At 34.0% G+C, this 13,379-nt stretch overlaps 1 protein-coding gene across 5 annotated transcripts in view; it reads right to left on the bottom strand.

Annotated features, from left to right (window-relative positions):
* Positions 1–13,379, bottom strand: part of FUT8 (fucosyltransferase 8) — a 97,906-nt gene that overhangs the window by 19,072 nt on the left and 65,455 nt on the right. For all 5 annotated transcript variants that reach the window (XM_040067934.2, XM_040067930.2, XM_058421113.1 and 2 more), the window contains 2 exons: positions 11,441–11,555; positions 5,105–5,342 (listed from right to left, as the gene is read on the bottom strand). In XM_040067934.2, the coding sequence (XP_039923868.1) occupies positions 5,105–5,342; positions 11,441–11,555 (353 nt within the window). The remainder of the gene's footprint in view (positions 1–5,104; positions 5,343–11,440; positions 11,556–13,379) is intronic.

Genomic DNA, 13,379 nt, shown 5'->3' with positions numbered 1-13,379 from the left:
AGATAGCACAATTATATACATCAACCTTTAAAGAAATACAGATATTCTTACTTCGGCTATCAGAAAATTTACTAGACAATGGCTGTGTTTAAATGAAAGTATTTCCCATTTATCTCCCATCCTGTTAAAAGATGCCACTGACATGCAAAACAACTTCCAAGAATACCGTTCTTTCACCAAGAATAGATTTGATGAAATTCCTCATTAAATTAGATGAGAACCAGTAGTACATTTAGGTCACATAAATGGCTTAATTAGGATCAACTTGGCTTGATTGATTACAGCATGAGAGAACAGATAGATGTATTTTATGACAACCTCCTTAAAATACAAATTAATTTAGTTTAGTAGGGCAGATTTGGGACTGCACAAGTGAACTTTGTGACACAAGTTGTAAGACAATATTAAAAGTATCACTACAAAACAAACAAATTTTAAAAACCCATACCCACTCAAAAACCAAAGGCAAACATTCTTCTTTGTTAAAAATCTCCAAAAGAAATAAAACCAGTTACAAGAAAAGACTGCATCACCTTTAATTCCAATTTCAGATCATGCAATTTTTTTGCTTTTCTGCTTCTGGACCAGTTGCCATAATAGGGGTCAACAGCAGCAGTGAGTTGTTAAAAAGCGACCTTGTCTCTAATCAAAATTGTCCAGCCACATCTTTGTCTAAAAGTAGAAATGATTCCCATATAGAAATACCTATAAAATGTGGCAGGACCAGCTTTTAAAACTTGCTTTATGTTAGAACTGAATTATGGTTTTTAGTCTCCTGCTGTAATGCAGCTTTGTATGTCCTTGAATCAGTGTAGGTCTTTCTCAGAATCCTTTCATATTTGGCAATATTCATTCTGAAGGCCAGTTAACCGAAGTAGAGAGTGTCCTGCAGCCTGCCTTTGCTCTGCACTGTGAAAACAACTTCTTGCTATTATTCAATAACCCTCCACTTAGACATAAAAAAGGATCACTTAGCTCTTTTAGGCTGCTGCATTGCTCTGAAACGCAGATCACCTTCATTAGAATTCCAAGGTCCTTTTAAGAATTACCACTTCCTAAGTATATTTACGTGTTTACACAGACAAATGTCTTTACATAGAATATCTTACAAGGCACCTCGATGACAAAAAATTCTACACAAGATCAGTAGCTTGATTTCAAGATTAACACAATTGAAAAAAAGGGAAAATTCAGAGGTTGCTCTCACACTCTGTTCTGTTCTCTCAAATCACCCTTCTGCAGTTTGCTTCACAGAAACGGAACTTGTTTGAATTAAAATGTAAATAGTGAAAGTCACTGTAGAAAAATAATGTTAAGAACTAGAACTAGAAATTAATCTATTTTTTCTGAAGATTTTATAAATAAGAGTGAGACGTGGGAGCAAAACATAATTCACACAATTTTATGCAAGTTAAAGGGGTTTTTAGGCCAATACTAAATATTCAGCTAATTTCCATAAAAAACTACTGTCAAGGAATATCTAGTTCATGGAGTGAAACTTTTTAATTTATTGCAATTAATTCTGTACAACCTTCTATGGTTTAATTTTGCAATTTTTATTTAGTCCTTTTGATTACTGTTGCCAGACAGGCTTTAATAAATTAAACATTCATTTTGTGTACCCACAGTATCCTCACACTTGAATTATACTTATAAACATATTAGTTAATTCATATTTTAAGATTGTAGTTCAATTAATACTTAAAAGCTGGCACTACCAACAAATGAAGAGCTCTGCCATTTTCTCCCCTCTGGGTATCCCTTCCTCAAAAGCATTAATTCATCAAACCATAGAGGCAGCAGAATCAATATTCAAGGATAACTGCAGGAAACTTTGTTTCAGGTTTCCTTTTTCAAGTTATCTTTCATCTTTCTGGTTTTTAGGCCTTATTGGAAGGAGCACATAGTGTTATTTAAAGCATGTAAATGGCTTCTTTACATCCGCATCCCTTCATTCTCCAGCTTGAAATGCAGATATGACTTTGAAAAGTACATTAATCTGTCCTTTCTATTAATCTGTTTTCTTCCTCATTTGTTTTCTTTTTGTCTAGTTACTTTATAGACCTCTTTCAATTTATTATTGGGGAATGACACCATAACATCATAAATCAGCAAGCAAAAAATGGCAAGAAGAGGCTCCATTTTAGCATGCAGCAATACTAACAGAACATTATGACCTGGCTAACTAATTAATTTAAAGAAAATTAATCAAAAATTTCATGATAAATATGTCTTCACAAGTTCTCTACATTTTGGCTCTTTTTACTAGTAAATCATTCATGCTTCTTATAAAAATTCATACCTAAATTATTCATAAACAATTTGACCATAGATATCAAAGGAAAAATGAGCTACAAGAAAGATGCAATTACAGGCAAGATAGTTTTAGAACTAAAAAGAGCATATATACTACCATCTCTTAAGATTTTTTTTCTCTAGAATGACAGTACGAGTGAAACAAAGGACAAGGAAAAAACTATGCCACAGTGTAAAATAATTGCTGTATTTACAGAAATCTGCAAGAGAATTCTCAATCATTTAATATGATTAAGCCAGAAAAGTTAAACTTCATTCCAGAACTACCACGTCAAACAAAGAGCAACTCCTGCAAGACATGACATGGGCTGAGCTAGCCCTTAAGTGTTCACAGGTGAGAACAGGTCTTACTAATCTTCTGCTATCAGGCAAATATCAACTTGCTCATTAAAATTCCCTCTAGTTCCCAAATTCCAAAAACAAGCTTAGTTTTCATACTTTGTTAGGAGAGGACTGGACAAAGAAAATTCCAGAACTATATGTATTCTCAGCTTATATAAGCCTCTTAATTCTTTGGAGAAGGTAGTACTATCTAAATTGTTTCCCTGAAGATAAAGTTTAGGAACGGCAAAATTTTGTGCTGCAGATAAAATGTCAAGCAGAAGCAATTAAAATAAAATGAAGAAAGATAAATGTACGAATTTATACAACTTTGTCATGAAGCACATTTTACTAAATTTTTATCTATTCAGGTCTGCAAATGACATGAAAGCATTTCTCTTTGATGACATTTTTCTGATTTGTTGGCCTATTTCTATAATTTATATTGAACACTTGCTGTAATTATTCACTTGTGTAAATATTTTTGATGCATAATTTTACAAAATCATGAAAAATCCCTACACTACATAGGAGAAACATTTTGTTTATGAAAATGAAAATGGATAGATGTCAATATACTTTAATATATTTATTTTGAAAATCTAGAAAATCCCATGCTGGCTTCAGAATTTGCAGAGGAAAAAAAGAAAAAATTAATGGTGTGGTTTTGCAAGCAAACTGCTCTTAACTAGAGTCAGGACTTTCAGACTTATTTGTCCCTGAAAAAAACAGGGAATAAATAAATAGATGTACAAGTAAATAAAAATCTATATAAATTTAGGGAGACATAAAAAACACACAGAAGTCTTCAGCAAAATACACCATCTTTAAAATATAGCAGCAAATAAGTATCCAGTGAAGACTCCTACTGAAGCCACACTGAGGCTAGTACAGAGATCAATTTTCTCATTCATCCTCACTGACCAAGCCACCGCACAAGATTGGAATTTAACACAGTTTATAGTATGTGTGGCTGGCCAACAGGCTGACTATAGAAAGATTGTCTTTCATAGCTCAATGTCCTCTAGCTCTAGAATTCAAAACTCAAATTAGTGGCATTCATTATTTAAAAAATAATTGATCACATCAGGATATTTCAAGTGCTCAGCCTTCAAACTATTCATGCTGATGTAGAAACTAATTGAAAAGAAAAAAAAAAAAAAAAAAAAAAAAAAAAAAAAAAAAAAAAATTCCAAACTGTAGGGACCTAAAATGAAGCATTATTTGTTTTTTCATCAGCAAGAGCCTACATTGCAGGAAATCATCATCTATTTAAATAGATTTTCATGAGCGTATATAATCTTTTGAAGCCACGTGTGCACTGTTTTCCAGCTTACTGTGCTCTAAAATTGCTCACAAAACTCCCTGCGTCTAAATCCTGGAGTCACACAGAGGAACCCACTGAGAGCCATGTCCAGACAGTAGTTTCACTTACTAATTTAACCAAACATGAATAAAACTTCATCTGGAGTTCTCAATACCTGTTTTCCATTTACAGTTGCTTTTATAAAACATCCAACCATTTCAAAGAAATGTTTTTTTTGGAAAAAAAATCTCATTCACAAAACCCACTAGAATTCTCACAGCTAAGTTTTGTAGCATCTTGAAGCTATGAAGAACAGATGCTATTTCAACGTGCAAATGCTGTTTCAATGTGCAAACACACAAGAACTGTAAACTGGATTCTGTAAATTAGATTAAGATAATTTCAGATCTGTAAAACTTTAATAGTTACTTTAAGAGTCCTTATGCACTGGTTATGCAGTGTCCTAGTGAAAAGACTGAAGATGTTTATATGTTTTGACTATCAATCACATGGAGAAAGATGTCATTTAAAAGAAATATTGTTTATTTTGACACAAACAAGGCTACCTGATCCTCCAAACATCAGTGTCCAGTGCTTATCCTAGGCAAATTGTTCCGCATGAGATAAGAATGGACCAACTTGCTGTTGTACAAATAAAATTCATTTTTAACATTGCCATTGTTTTAAAAACATGAATTTTGGATCTGTTCATCTTGCATTAGGAATTATTTCAGCTATTTCTTTATTTTGTTGCGGTGTGAATGACTAGTGGATCCCATTTCTTTTATACTTCTATTGCTTAATAGTGGCAACATCCCTTATTTTTAAAAAAGTTTATTAACAACAGCCTCTATTTCTCTTACCATAAAAACGAGATTAATATCTAGCAGAGAACACAGGAGCAGCCTGCTGAAAAGTTATAATTTAAATCTCAAATACAAAACTTTTTCACTAAAAAATCTCTGACAATGCAGAGCTATCTCACCAAGGAATTTTTTTTTCAATACAATGAGATACAAATAAGATGCAAAAGGTGCTTACATACACAACTGCAGTCATTGCTATCACGCTCCACACAACACGACAAGTGACAACAGATTCATTCTGTGGGAACAAAGCTGCAAAAAGCCAGGAGAAGTGATGTGAGTGGTTAAGCCTCACCTGACCAGTGGCCGGTGGTGGAGCCCGCTCTGTCGGTGCAGGTCTCGCTGACGGGCCGGAACACGGTCTCCCAGCCGCCGGTGGCGTAGCGCCAGTTCTGCGACTCCAGGATGAGCGTGCGCTGCGTGCCGTACGCGATCATGAAGCAATACACCACGTGGTGAAGCTGGCAGCCATAGCCACAGCCTTTGTTGATGTTGCACACGAGTTTCTTGGCTTTGCTGCAATCCTTCGGGTTCTGTGAAGACGGATGAAAAAGTGAGCTGAAGACAAGACACGCCAAAGGCTGGCGTTTTTCTGAAAAACTGGCAAATGTCATAAATCACAGAAGCCATCCAGCTACAATACATCTCCAATTAAAATGGATGAGCAAGCTCCATGAAAATTTTATGTGACTTCTTCACTGTGAACATGAACAGTTATTGAATGTACTTCACTATCCTAATGTAAAATAGAATACATTTAAGATTTTAAATTACTTTCTCATTTGTAAATCTGTCAGAATAAGCCAACATTTAGACTCTGAGTTCACATTTCATCAACTTGATTCTCAGTGTTGGAATGCCTTTTCCTTTGGCATTTTTTCAAGTTTGTTAGTTCTCTTTCAATGAGCATGCATGTCATCCAATAAAAGAAAATTTCCACCTGTCTACAACGTACAGAATAAAACAAATGGTACAGAATAAAACAAATGGTACAGAATAAAACAAATGCTTATTAAGGGACTGCTTCCCAAGCTAACTGACCACACAGTAAATACAGAATGTAAAACAGATACCTGAGCAGACTGATAAAGGACAGAAATTCAATCTGCATACACTTTCCATAAAATAACATTCTTCACTTCCACAAACCAAGAAACTACAAGATAGGAGGCAAATGCCTACATTGTAAGAATGCTATGTTTAAAAGTACAAACTAATAAACATTTTTAGGTATGAGGAATTTTTAGGTATGTGGACAACACAACATCATAATCAACAGAAGTTTTTCTTTGCTTAAAAGATAGTACTTTTTTTGTACTTATTCATACTTGCATGGCTTTAGACATATTTCTTAATTCCAGAAAGGTCTTCCATAAAATCTCTAGGATGAAAGTTTCAGGTAAGGTGCAAGAATACTGATATTTGAGCATCAGTATAAATTCTGTTTCTTTCTAAACAACATCTGAACAACTTTAAATAAAAATTTCTGTAAATTTGCAACAATCAGATCAAATCTTCAGAAAATAGTGATCCCTGTCTGGAGAACGGAGATCCCTCCTTCAAGTAATCTTAAAGATAATCTGAATATTCTGAGTCCTGAAATACCTTAAAACAAAATTAATTGCGCATTTTATGGTATAAAGGAGGGGACAACAATTCAGACTGGGGGGAGGCAGGAATAATAAGACAGCCAAAACAAAACAAACCCAAAACTCTACAACATATGCTATAACTTCAGTATTTTATTTTTTTCATTTAACATACACCTGATTGAAAGCCTAACTAGGTATGAAAATAATAAATTAGATACAATTTCCATTCCCAATTTTTGTTCCTCAGACCAGTACCTTTGACATCACAAATCTAATGGATAACTTGAGACTAAACCTGACATTGAAATTATAACAAATGTGCTTCTCACAGTCTCAGAAGAGAAAAAGTATTCTTTTCTAGTATTCTCTTCAAGTCCACACAGAAAGAACTCCATGAAAAAATACCTCATCATATCATTATTATCAGCAGTATTATATTTTTATTATTACTATTGTCATCAATATTATCATATTTTGCTTGGTTTCAGTTATTAAACTGTTCTTATCCCAACCCACAATGGGGTTTCTTTGTGGGGTTTTTCTGTTAGTTTGGGGCTTTTTTTTCCCATTGATTTACCTCCCTGTCCTACCAGGGAGGAGAAGAAGTGAGTGTCTGGGGGGTCTTTGTTGCCAGCTTGGGTAAAGCCATAGCACCATTCTTTTTGAAAGGGATAATCTCTGTGAATTTTTAGAAATGCCCTTAGATTATGCTTTCTACAGTTGCCATTACCTCCAAAAGCTTGTGTCCTCTAAAATGAAAGCATTTAATCGATGGCGTATTGAAATATTGTCAAGGTGTGCCCTTCTCACTTTCTTTCACGCAAATGCAAGCTTCATATAATAGCTTATGAACAATATTATGGAAACCAAGTAGTAATCACACAATGAAACATAATGTGACAGTGTGACTGCTTACCAATGTTAATATAATGCACTTGCATGGATTTTATCATTATTTGTAGACTTAACTGAAAACTATATATATTAGTATTAGTTTCTGACTTAAAAAGGAAGCTATTATACTAATTTCTTTATGACTGAGTGCTTTTTTCCAATTTCTGTACTCAAGAAGCAAAAAGACAAAGCAGTATTTGAGCTTCAATTGTATATTGAGAATTTTAAAAGAAAAAGGGAAGTAGAGATGTTTGGATATATTGCAATTTCAACTGATGTTTCCAGGAAAAGGTGGAAATATTACCCATTGATAAGGAAGAAAAGTTACATTTCAAGCATCAGAATATCTTGGGTGTTCACTACCAAAACTGCCAACCACAGCAACCAGTAAAAGTATTGAGCTGATAAAGGATAACAGTCAATTTCAAAACCAATTAAGACTGACAAAAGAGTTTTCCTCCTGGCACAAAGTCACAGAAAAGGATTATAAATCCCTGATTTGAATGGGTAGTACATTCTGTTCTCAACCCTAATGACACTGCTCATCATACTCCTATCTCCAACTTAATGACCTATATAATGAAGAGAGGGATGAAAGGGACCTCCATGAATGTCAAGCCTTATAGAGTAATAGCCATACAACTGCAGTAAAAACAAACACAAAAAAAATCCAAACAAAAATTAAACAAATCCACACAAAATCAAAAACAAACAAAACACCTACAGCTGATGAATCGCACAAAACATACTGCAATACACAGATTAGGTCATCAAACCTATCCAGAGTTTACACCTTTTATATTCCTCAGAATAACTTCTATGAACCATGCAACTGAAAAAATTAACAAATTTTCAGAAGAGCAAAATGGTTAGAATCATGTATTTCTATGGAAGAGAATACCGTCTAAAGTAAAAGTAGATTTTTGTAACCGGCAAGGTAGATTTAATGGTCTTTCATCACAAAGAACATGGGCATATGCTGTTGCTCTCACAGAATTCAGGATTTCCCCTGTATTCTTCTTCCAGGGCTCTTGGTTGGCCTATCCACAGAAAGTAGGCTCAGATGGGAATAATGTACCAAGTGCTGCCTGAATGCCTCACCATTTTCCAGTGCTTTCAAGTGTACAGTCAACCATCAAAACAACATGACAAACTGGCAAAAGTAAACCCTGCTCCCTAAGATATTTTACTGTATGAGAAATGACTGTGTTGTTAATGAATTTAAAACAGTTCAGAGATGTGTATTTAACCCAATGAATCCCAACAGAGTAGGAATGCAGGGGAAAGGCACCCTGCCACCATTTACTAAGTAACCTCATGAACACCATTTACTTAGTAACCTCATGAGTATGATGCTCATCAACAAAGCTGTATTTTTTTTATATTTTCAATAAATATTCTATTCTTTTATGCTAAACACTCTGCTGAAGAAGAGAGTTCCCACCCAAAATATTGGGGAAAATCCCATTTTTTTAGAGAAATATGCCAAAAGTGGGTGTTTCTCATCCTAGCTATCACAAATGTAATTCATACCATCGTCTATTCCCTTTTCTTTTGTGATGTCATTTGTAACCCTTCTTTTCATACCAGCTCCCCTCAAGACTTTGGGGGCAGAAAAAAATCCACACAAAGAAACAAAAAAACAAAGTAAACCACAGAAGTTTCTTCCAGCTGCTGGAAGAAAATGTTCTTTTCTCCCTAGTCAGAAACAGTAGGTATTTCATTTGAGAGACAGAGACCTCAAACCTTCCTCTAATATTAATTCCTCTAGTTTGCATCTACCCTCCTATGACACACAAGTCTTAAATAAAACATACCAGCATACAGAATGGACTTAAACACTGTTCCTCAGTCCTAGAGAAATCACAGATATCAGCAGTGATCACACTTTCTTAGGTGGTTATTGTACTGAAACCATATAATATACTTTTGATCTGATTGATTACAGTTGTACTGGGTGCATCCCTTTGCATGTATACAGAGTGCCCAGAGCCCTTTTTATTGTTGCTGTCATTTTAGCATGAGCGCTTTTATTAAAAATATGAATAAGTAATTTTAATGTGAGAGAGAGGATTTAATACACTTTAGGACGGAAAAATCTAAGTGACACACTAAATCACCAAAAATACTGCAAAGTCCAGTAAGCTCAGAAAAAAGTCTTGTGACCAACTTTCTTTTCTTTGCATATGTACAATTCACCAACTTAATAGTATGGCTGAATATGACTAGAATATGACAAACTATGACTAATATAATTGATGTGTTGTTGAGTACTTAGTAACCTCTCTCACCTGATTGTATTTTTAACCTTCAAAGCTGAACAAAAAGTTTTGGTGGGTTTTTTTTGTTTTGTTTTGTTTTTTTTTGTTTTAAATCGGAGGCAAAAATATTCTGCTATTGAGAGACTGCATGCTGAATCACAAACTTCCTAAAATAAACAGAACAAAAATAAGCACAAAAGAGAAGGGACAGAAAACTGCTGCCTTCATTATAATTTGCTCACTTGATTACAGTACTACAGGTGCTCTCATCTGACTTCTCCTGCACATTCTCTTCAACTGTTTGATAAAAAAAATCTCTGAAAATAAAGCCTTTTCCTTAAATATAAAGTCCTAGCTTTTTAAATGTTGCTCCAACTATAGGGAACTAGTTACATGTAGCCTCATTAAATCAAATTTATGGTAATGTCATCCAAATGAAGTAGCAGTCATCACTATTCACAATCACTCAGCTAAATGACTTCCCAGTGAGATGTCCCAAAATAATGCAGCTGTCACTGTTCAACATGTACTAGAAAAAATCTATGCAGTACTTATGTCCCATATAATTCTTTTTGGCATCAACTTGAGGGGAAAGGTTGTTGAATTTTTAAATTTTTTTTTAGTACAGTTTTATTTTTAATAGCAGTATATCAAGGTGTGTAATTTCAAATCATTTGACTGCTTTACAGTGGTGCACATTTGTTAAAGCAAACTACTTTGTGCTCTTTTTGATGACTTGCACAGTTACATTACTAAATATGACAACAAATGGATAGTGAAAGACAAGGAATAGGTAGAGAAAGGCTCTATTTATCAGCATGAAAAGCAGTTACAATATACTACTGCCAAACTGTGGTATTAAAATGAAAAAATAAGGAACAGTTCTCAGAAAAGAGTTGAAGTAGTACAATAAAGTGATGACTCCTGCATAATTTAGAGAGATTTTTTTTTTTCATCAGAAGGGTGTCCTTTTTTTATTTAACAAGGAACAAATGCATAGCGTGGTCACAGAAGAGAAGGCTCCTACAGCTGAGCTGCGAATTAATGAAAATCTGAGAAACAAATCAGCTATTTACACAAGAGAAGAGATCAGACATTAGGAGTGGCCATAGAAAACAGCTGCAAACATACCATAAAACATAAACCAAGTTCAAATAAAAGAGAATACATTAGGTATCTTTTTGATCAGTACAAAATAGCTGCATGCATTCAGTCATGAAAAAATGTCCTAGCACCTTCAGATCAAGTTTTATTTAAATTTTATACACACACACAAGCACATATATTAAAAAGGCTTTTTACATTCAAAAATAGGAGCACCTAGAGAAGTCCCAAACATCTGTTGAAACAATCTAGGACTACACACTATACAAGCACACTATACACAAAATACACTATACAAGCACTTCAATTTTGCTTCTTTATGTTTTTAAAAACAGACTGTCAGTTTAGAAGTTTGATACAAGGACTTTTATATTACTAAAACTATGCAAACATATTTATGCATTTTGATAATCTACAGAGTAAAATAAAAAAATATCAAGGAGAGAATTATCTTTTACAATAGAGTGAAGAATTCAAACAGGTAATTTCAGCCTAGTAAAAATCACGGATCCAAAAAACCCCCCACAAACAAAGAAACAAATAAACCAAAATAACCAATAAGAAAAATACAAACCCCAATGATTGCCTTGGAATATTACCTTCCATATACATACAAAATAATGTTTGAAACAAATGTAATAATTTCTTTTCTACATAATTCGCTCATATACCAACATTCATTTTAAACTGCAATGTAATTATTCTAGTGCAAGGTTTTAACTAAGTGCTATGTATATAAGAAAAAATGTTTACCTTGATTCAGAAGCTCTATCCTCTTACCTGTAAATAAGTTATTCTTCTCTGTACCAAATCTGTTAGATCTTTGGCCTCTTTTTCTCTCCAATCTCCAGCTCCATCTGTTTGACTGAGGTAGTACAAGTCGGTCATTATTGACCTATAAACAACAATGGAAAACAACATTACTAAATTGGAGGATTAAATGAAATCAAAGACAAATTAAAGAGATATTTAAATTGTAGCTTCAAAAATCAGTTTCTTCATGCCACCTCCTACTGCACAACTCAAACAGCAGCCAAGACAGATTGACTGCGTCCTTAATCTAACAAATGGTCCAAACCCATTAGCAATTAAAAATTAAAAATTCTAAATAGACTCATGGCCATGCAAGTCCATACTACAAAACATGAAATTTGAGGAACTATCACATACTAATTTGAGATTATCTAATACATCAGAGATTCTCTTCTTAGGGTTATAACATTTCATTGGCCAAACAAGAGAATAAGGAACTCATCATCATGAAAATGAAAATGTTATATGACATTTATTTGTTAAAATTTGCAGATTAGTCAAAGTTACTGATTTTGTCCAACCAGTACCACCTTGGAAAAGAATTTTTTTTTTTTTAAATCTCTGTGGCCTTTGGGAAGAAATAGAAAACTAGAGACAAACTATTCAAAGTGTTTCTAGAAATGTTAATGGTTATTCTAAAAGTAAAAGGTGGCCCAATTCAAAACCAGTAATTTCACAGTTGGTTTCGCAGACTGAGAATATTTAATATTGCTAAGCATTTCTCCATAACAGTGCTAAAGTTGTAAGTTTGAACCACTTTTCTTAATACTTTCATCTGAACAAGTTTGATCACTAGGACGAGAAGCAACAGAACAAAGGCAGAGAAATTTGGGAGGTGACCAAAACACAGTGTGAGGGTAAGACAAAAACATTTCCTAACAACATTTGAAGTGCCCTTGTCAAGCTGTTGGCAGCACTTGTCAGCACTGGAAGCACAAACCCAACTCGCCAAGGCTACCTCATGTACATAAGTGAGAGGAGCAGGCTGCACATCCCTACTAGAAAATTACTTCCAATGACACAATATTTAAGCAGTAAACATTGAGATAAATCATATTAGGGAAGCCCTATCTTTATCAGCAGAGTTACTGGACAACATTTCTTGCCAATTCATTAACTGGATTTATGGATCTGTACTTTTATTCTCATACCATTCTGGCCTTTATCCTCATGCTTCTACTCAGGGTAACAGAGACACTGACTATGGCATCTACTATTGTTGTATTAAATATTTTACCCAAATTATGCAGCAGCAGCAATCCTCACCTTCTGTCAGTCAACTGGAAGAACTTTGTCTACATTCAAATCTGAAACTAGATAAACTGGATTTTCTTCTAACAAGGTAATTGAGCTTGAAACACCCTATGGCAGCTTTGTAAAACAATTAATTTAAAGCATCACTGGGTAACTAGTTTTAAATCAGTAACTATTAAAGACACATAATACTCACAGTAACATGCACACACAATTTAAAGAGAATAAGAACAGAGCTAATGATGGACTAGTTCTAATACAATGGACTATATACAGATAATTGAAGAGATAAAGGGTCTGCTCCTCTTAAGACAGTTTCCCTATTTATAGAAAACACATAGGATAGTAGGCATACTAGAAAAGGAAATCAATGCACTTTCTTGGGAGTTTAAATATATTTTTCCTCCCAATCAGAATGTAACCATCTTGGGTGTTCAAAGAAAAAATACAAAGTTAAGGTTTAAAGATTAAAAAATAAAAAAACCCCTCTATCATTAAAAGCAGCTGTGCAACCACATAGCCACATTTCAAATCATTTTCAAATGCTCTTTCATTAGCCTTAAAAAAGTATTTTCTGTACCTGTGATCTAAGTAATCAGTGTAGTCTCCCTATACTTTATAGAAATATATTTCCATTAAATATTGAAAAAAA

This window comes from Hirundo rustica, chromosome 6 (genome assembly GCF_015227805.2).
Source record: "Hirundo rustica isolate bHirRus1 chromosome 6, bHirRus1.pri.v3, whole genome shotgun sequence".
In the NCBI taxonomy this organism is placed as follows: domain Eukaryota; kingdom Metazoa; phylum Chordata; class Aves; order Passeriformes; family Hirundinidae; genus Hirundo; species Hirundo rustica.
Note: the sequence above shows the minus strand (reverse complement) of the source record. Positions and strands in the feature narration are given on the sequence as shown.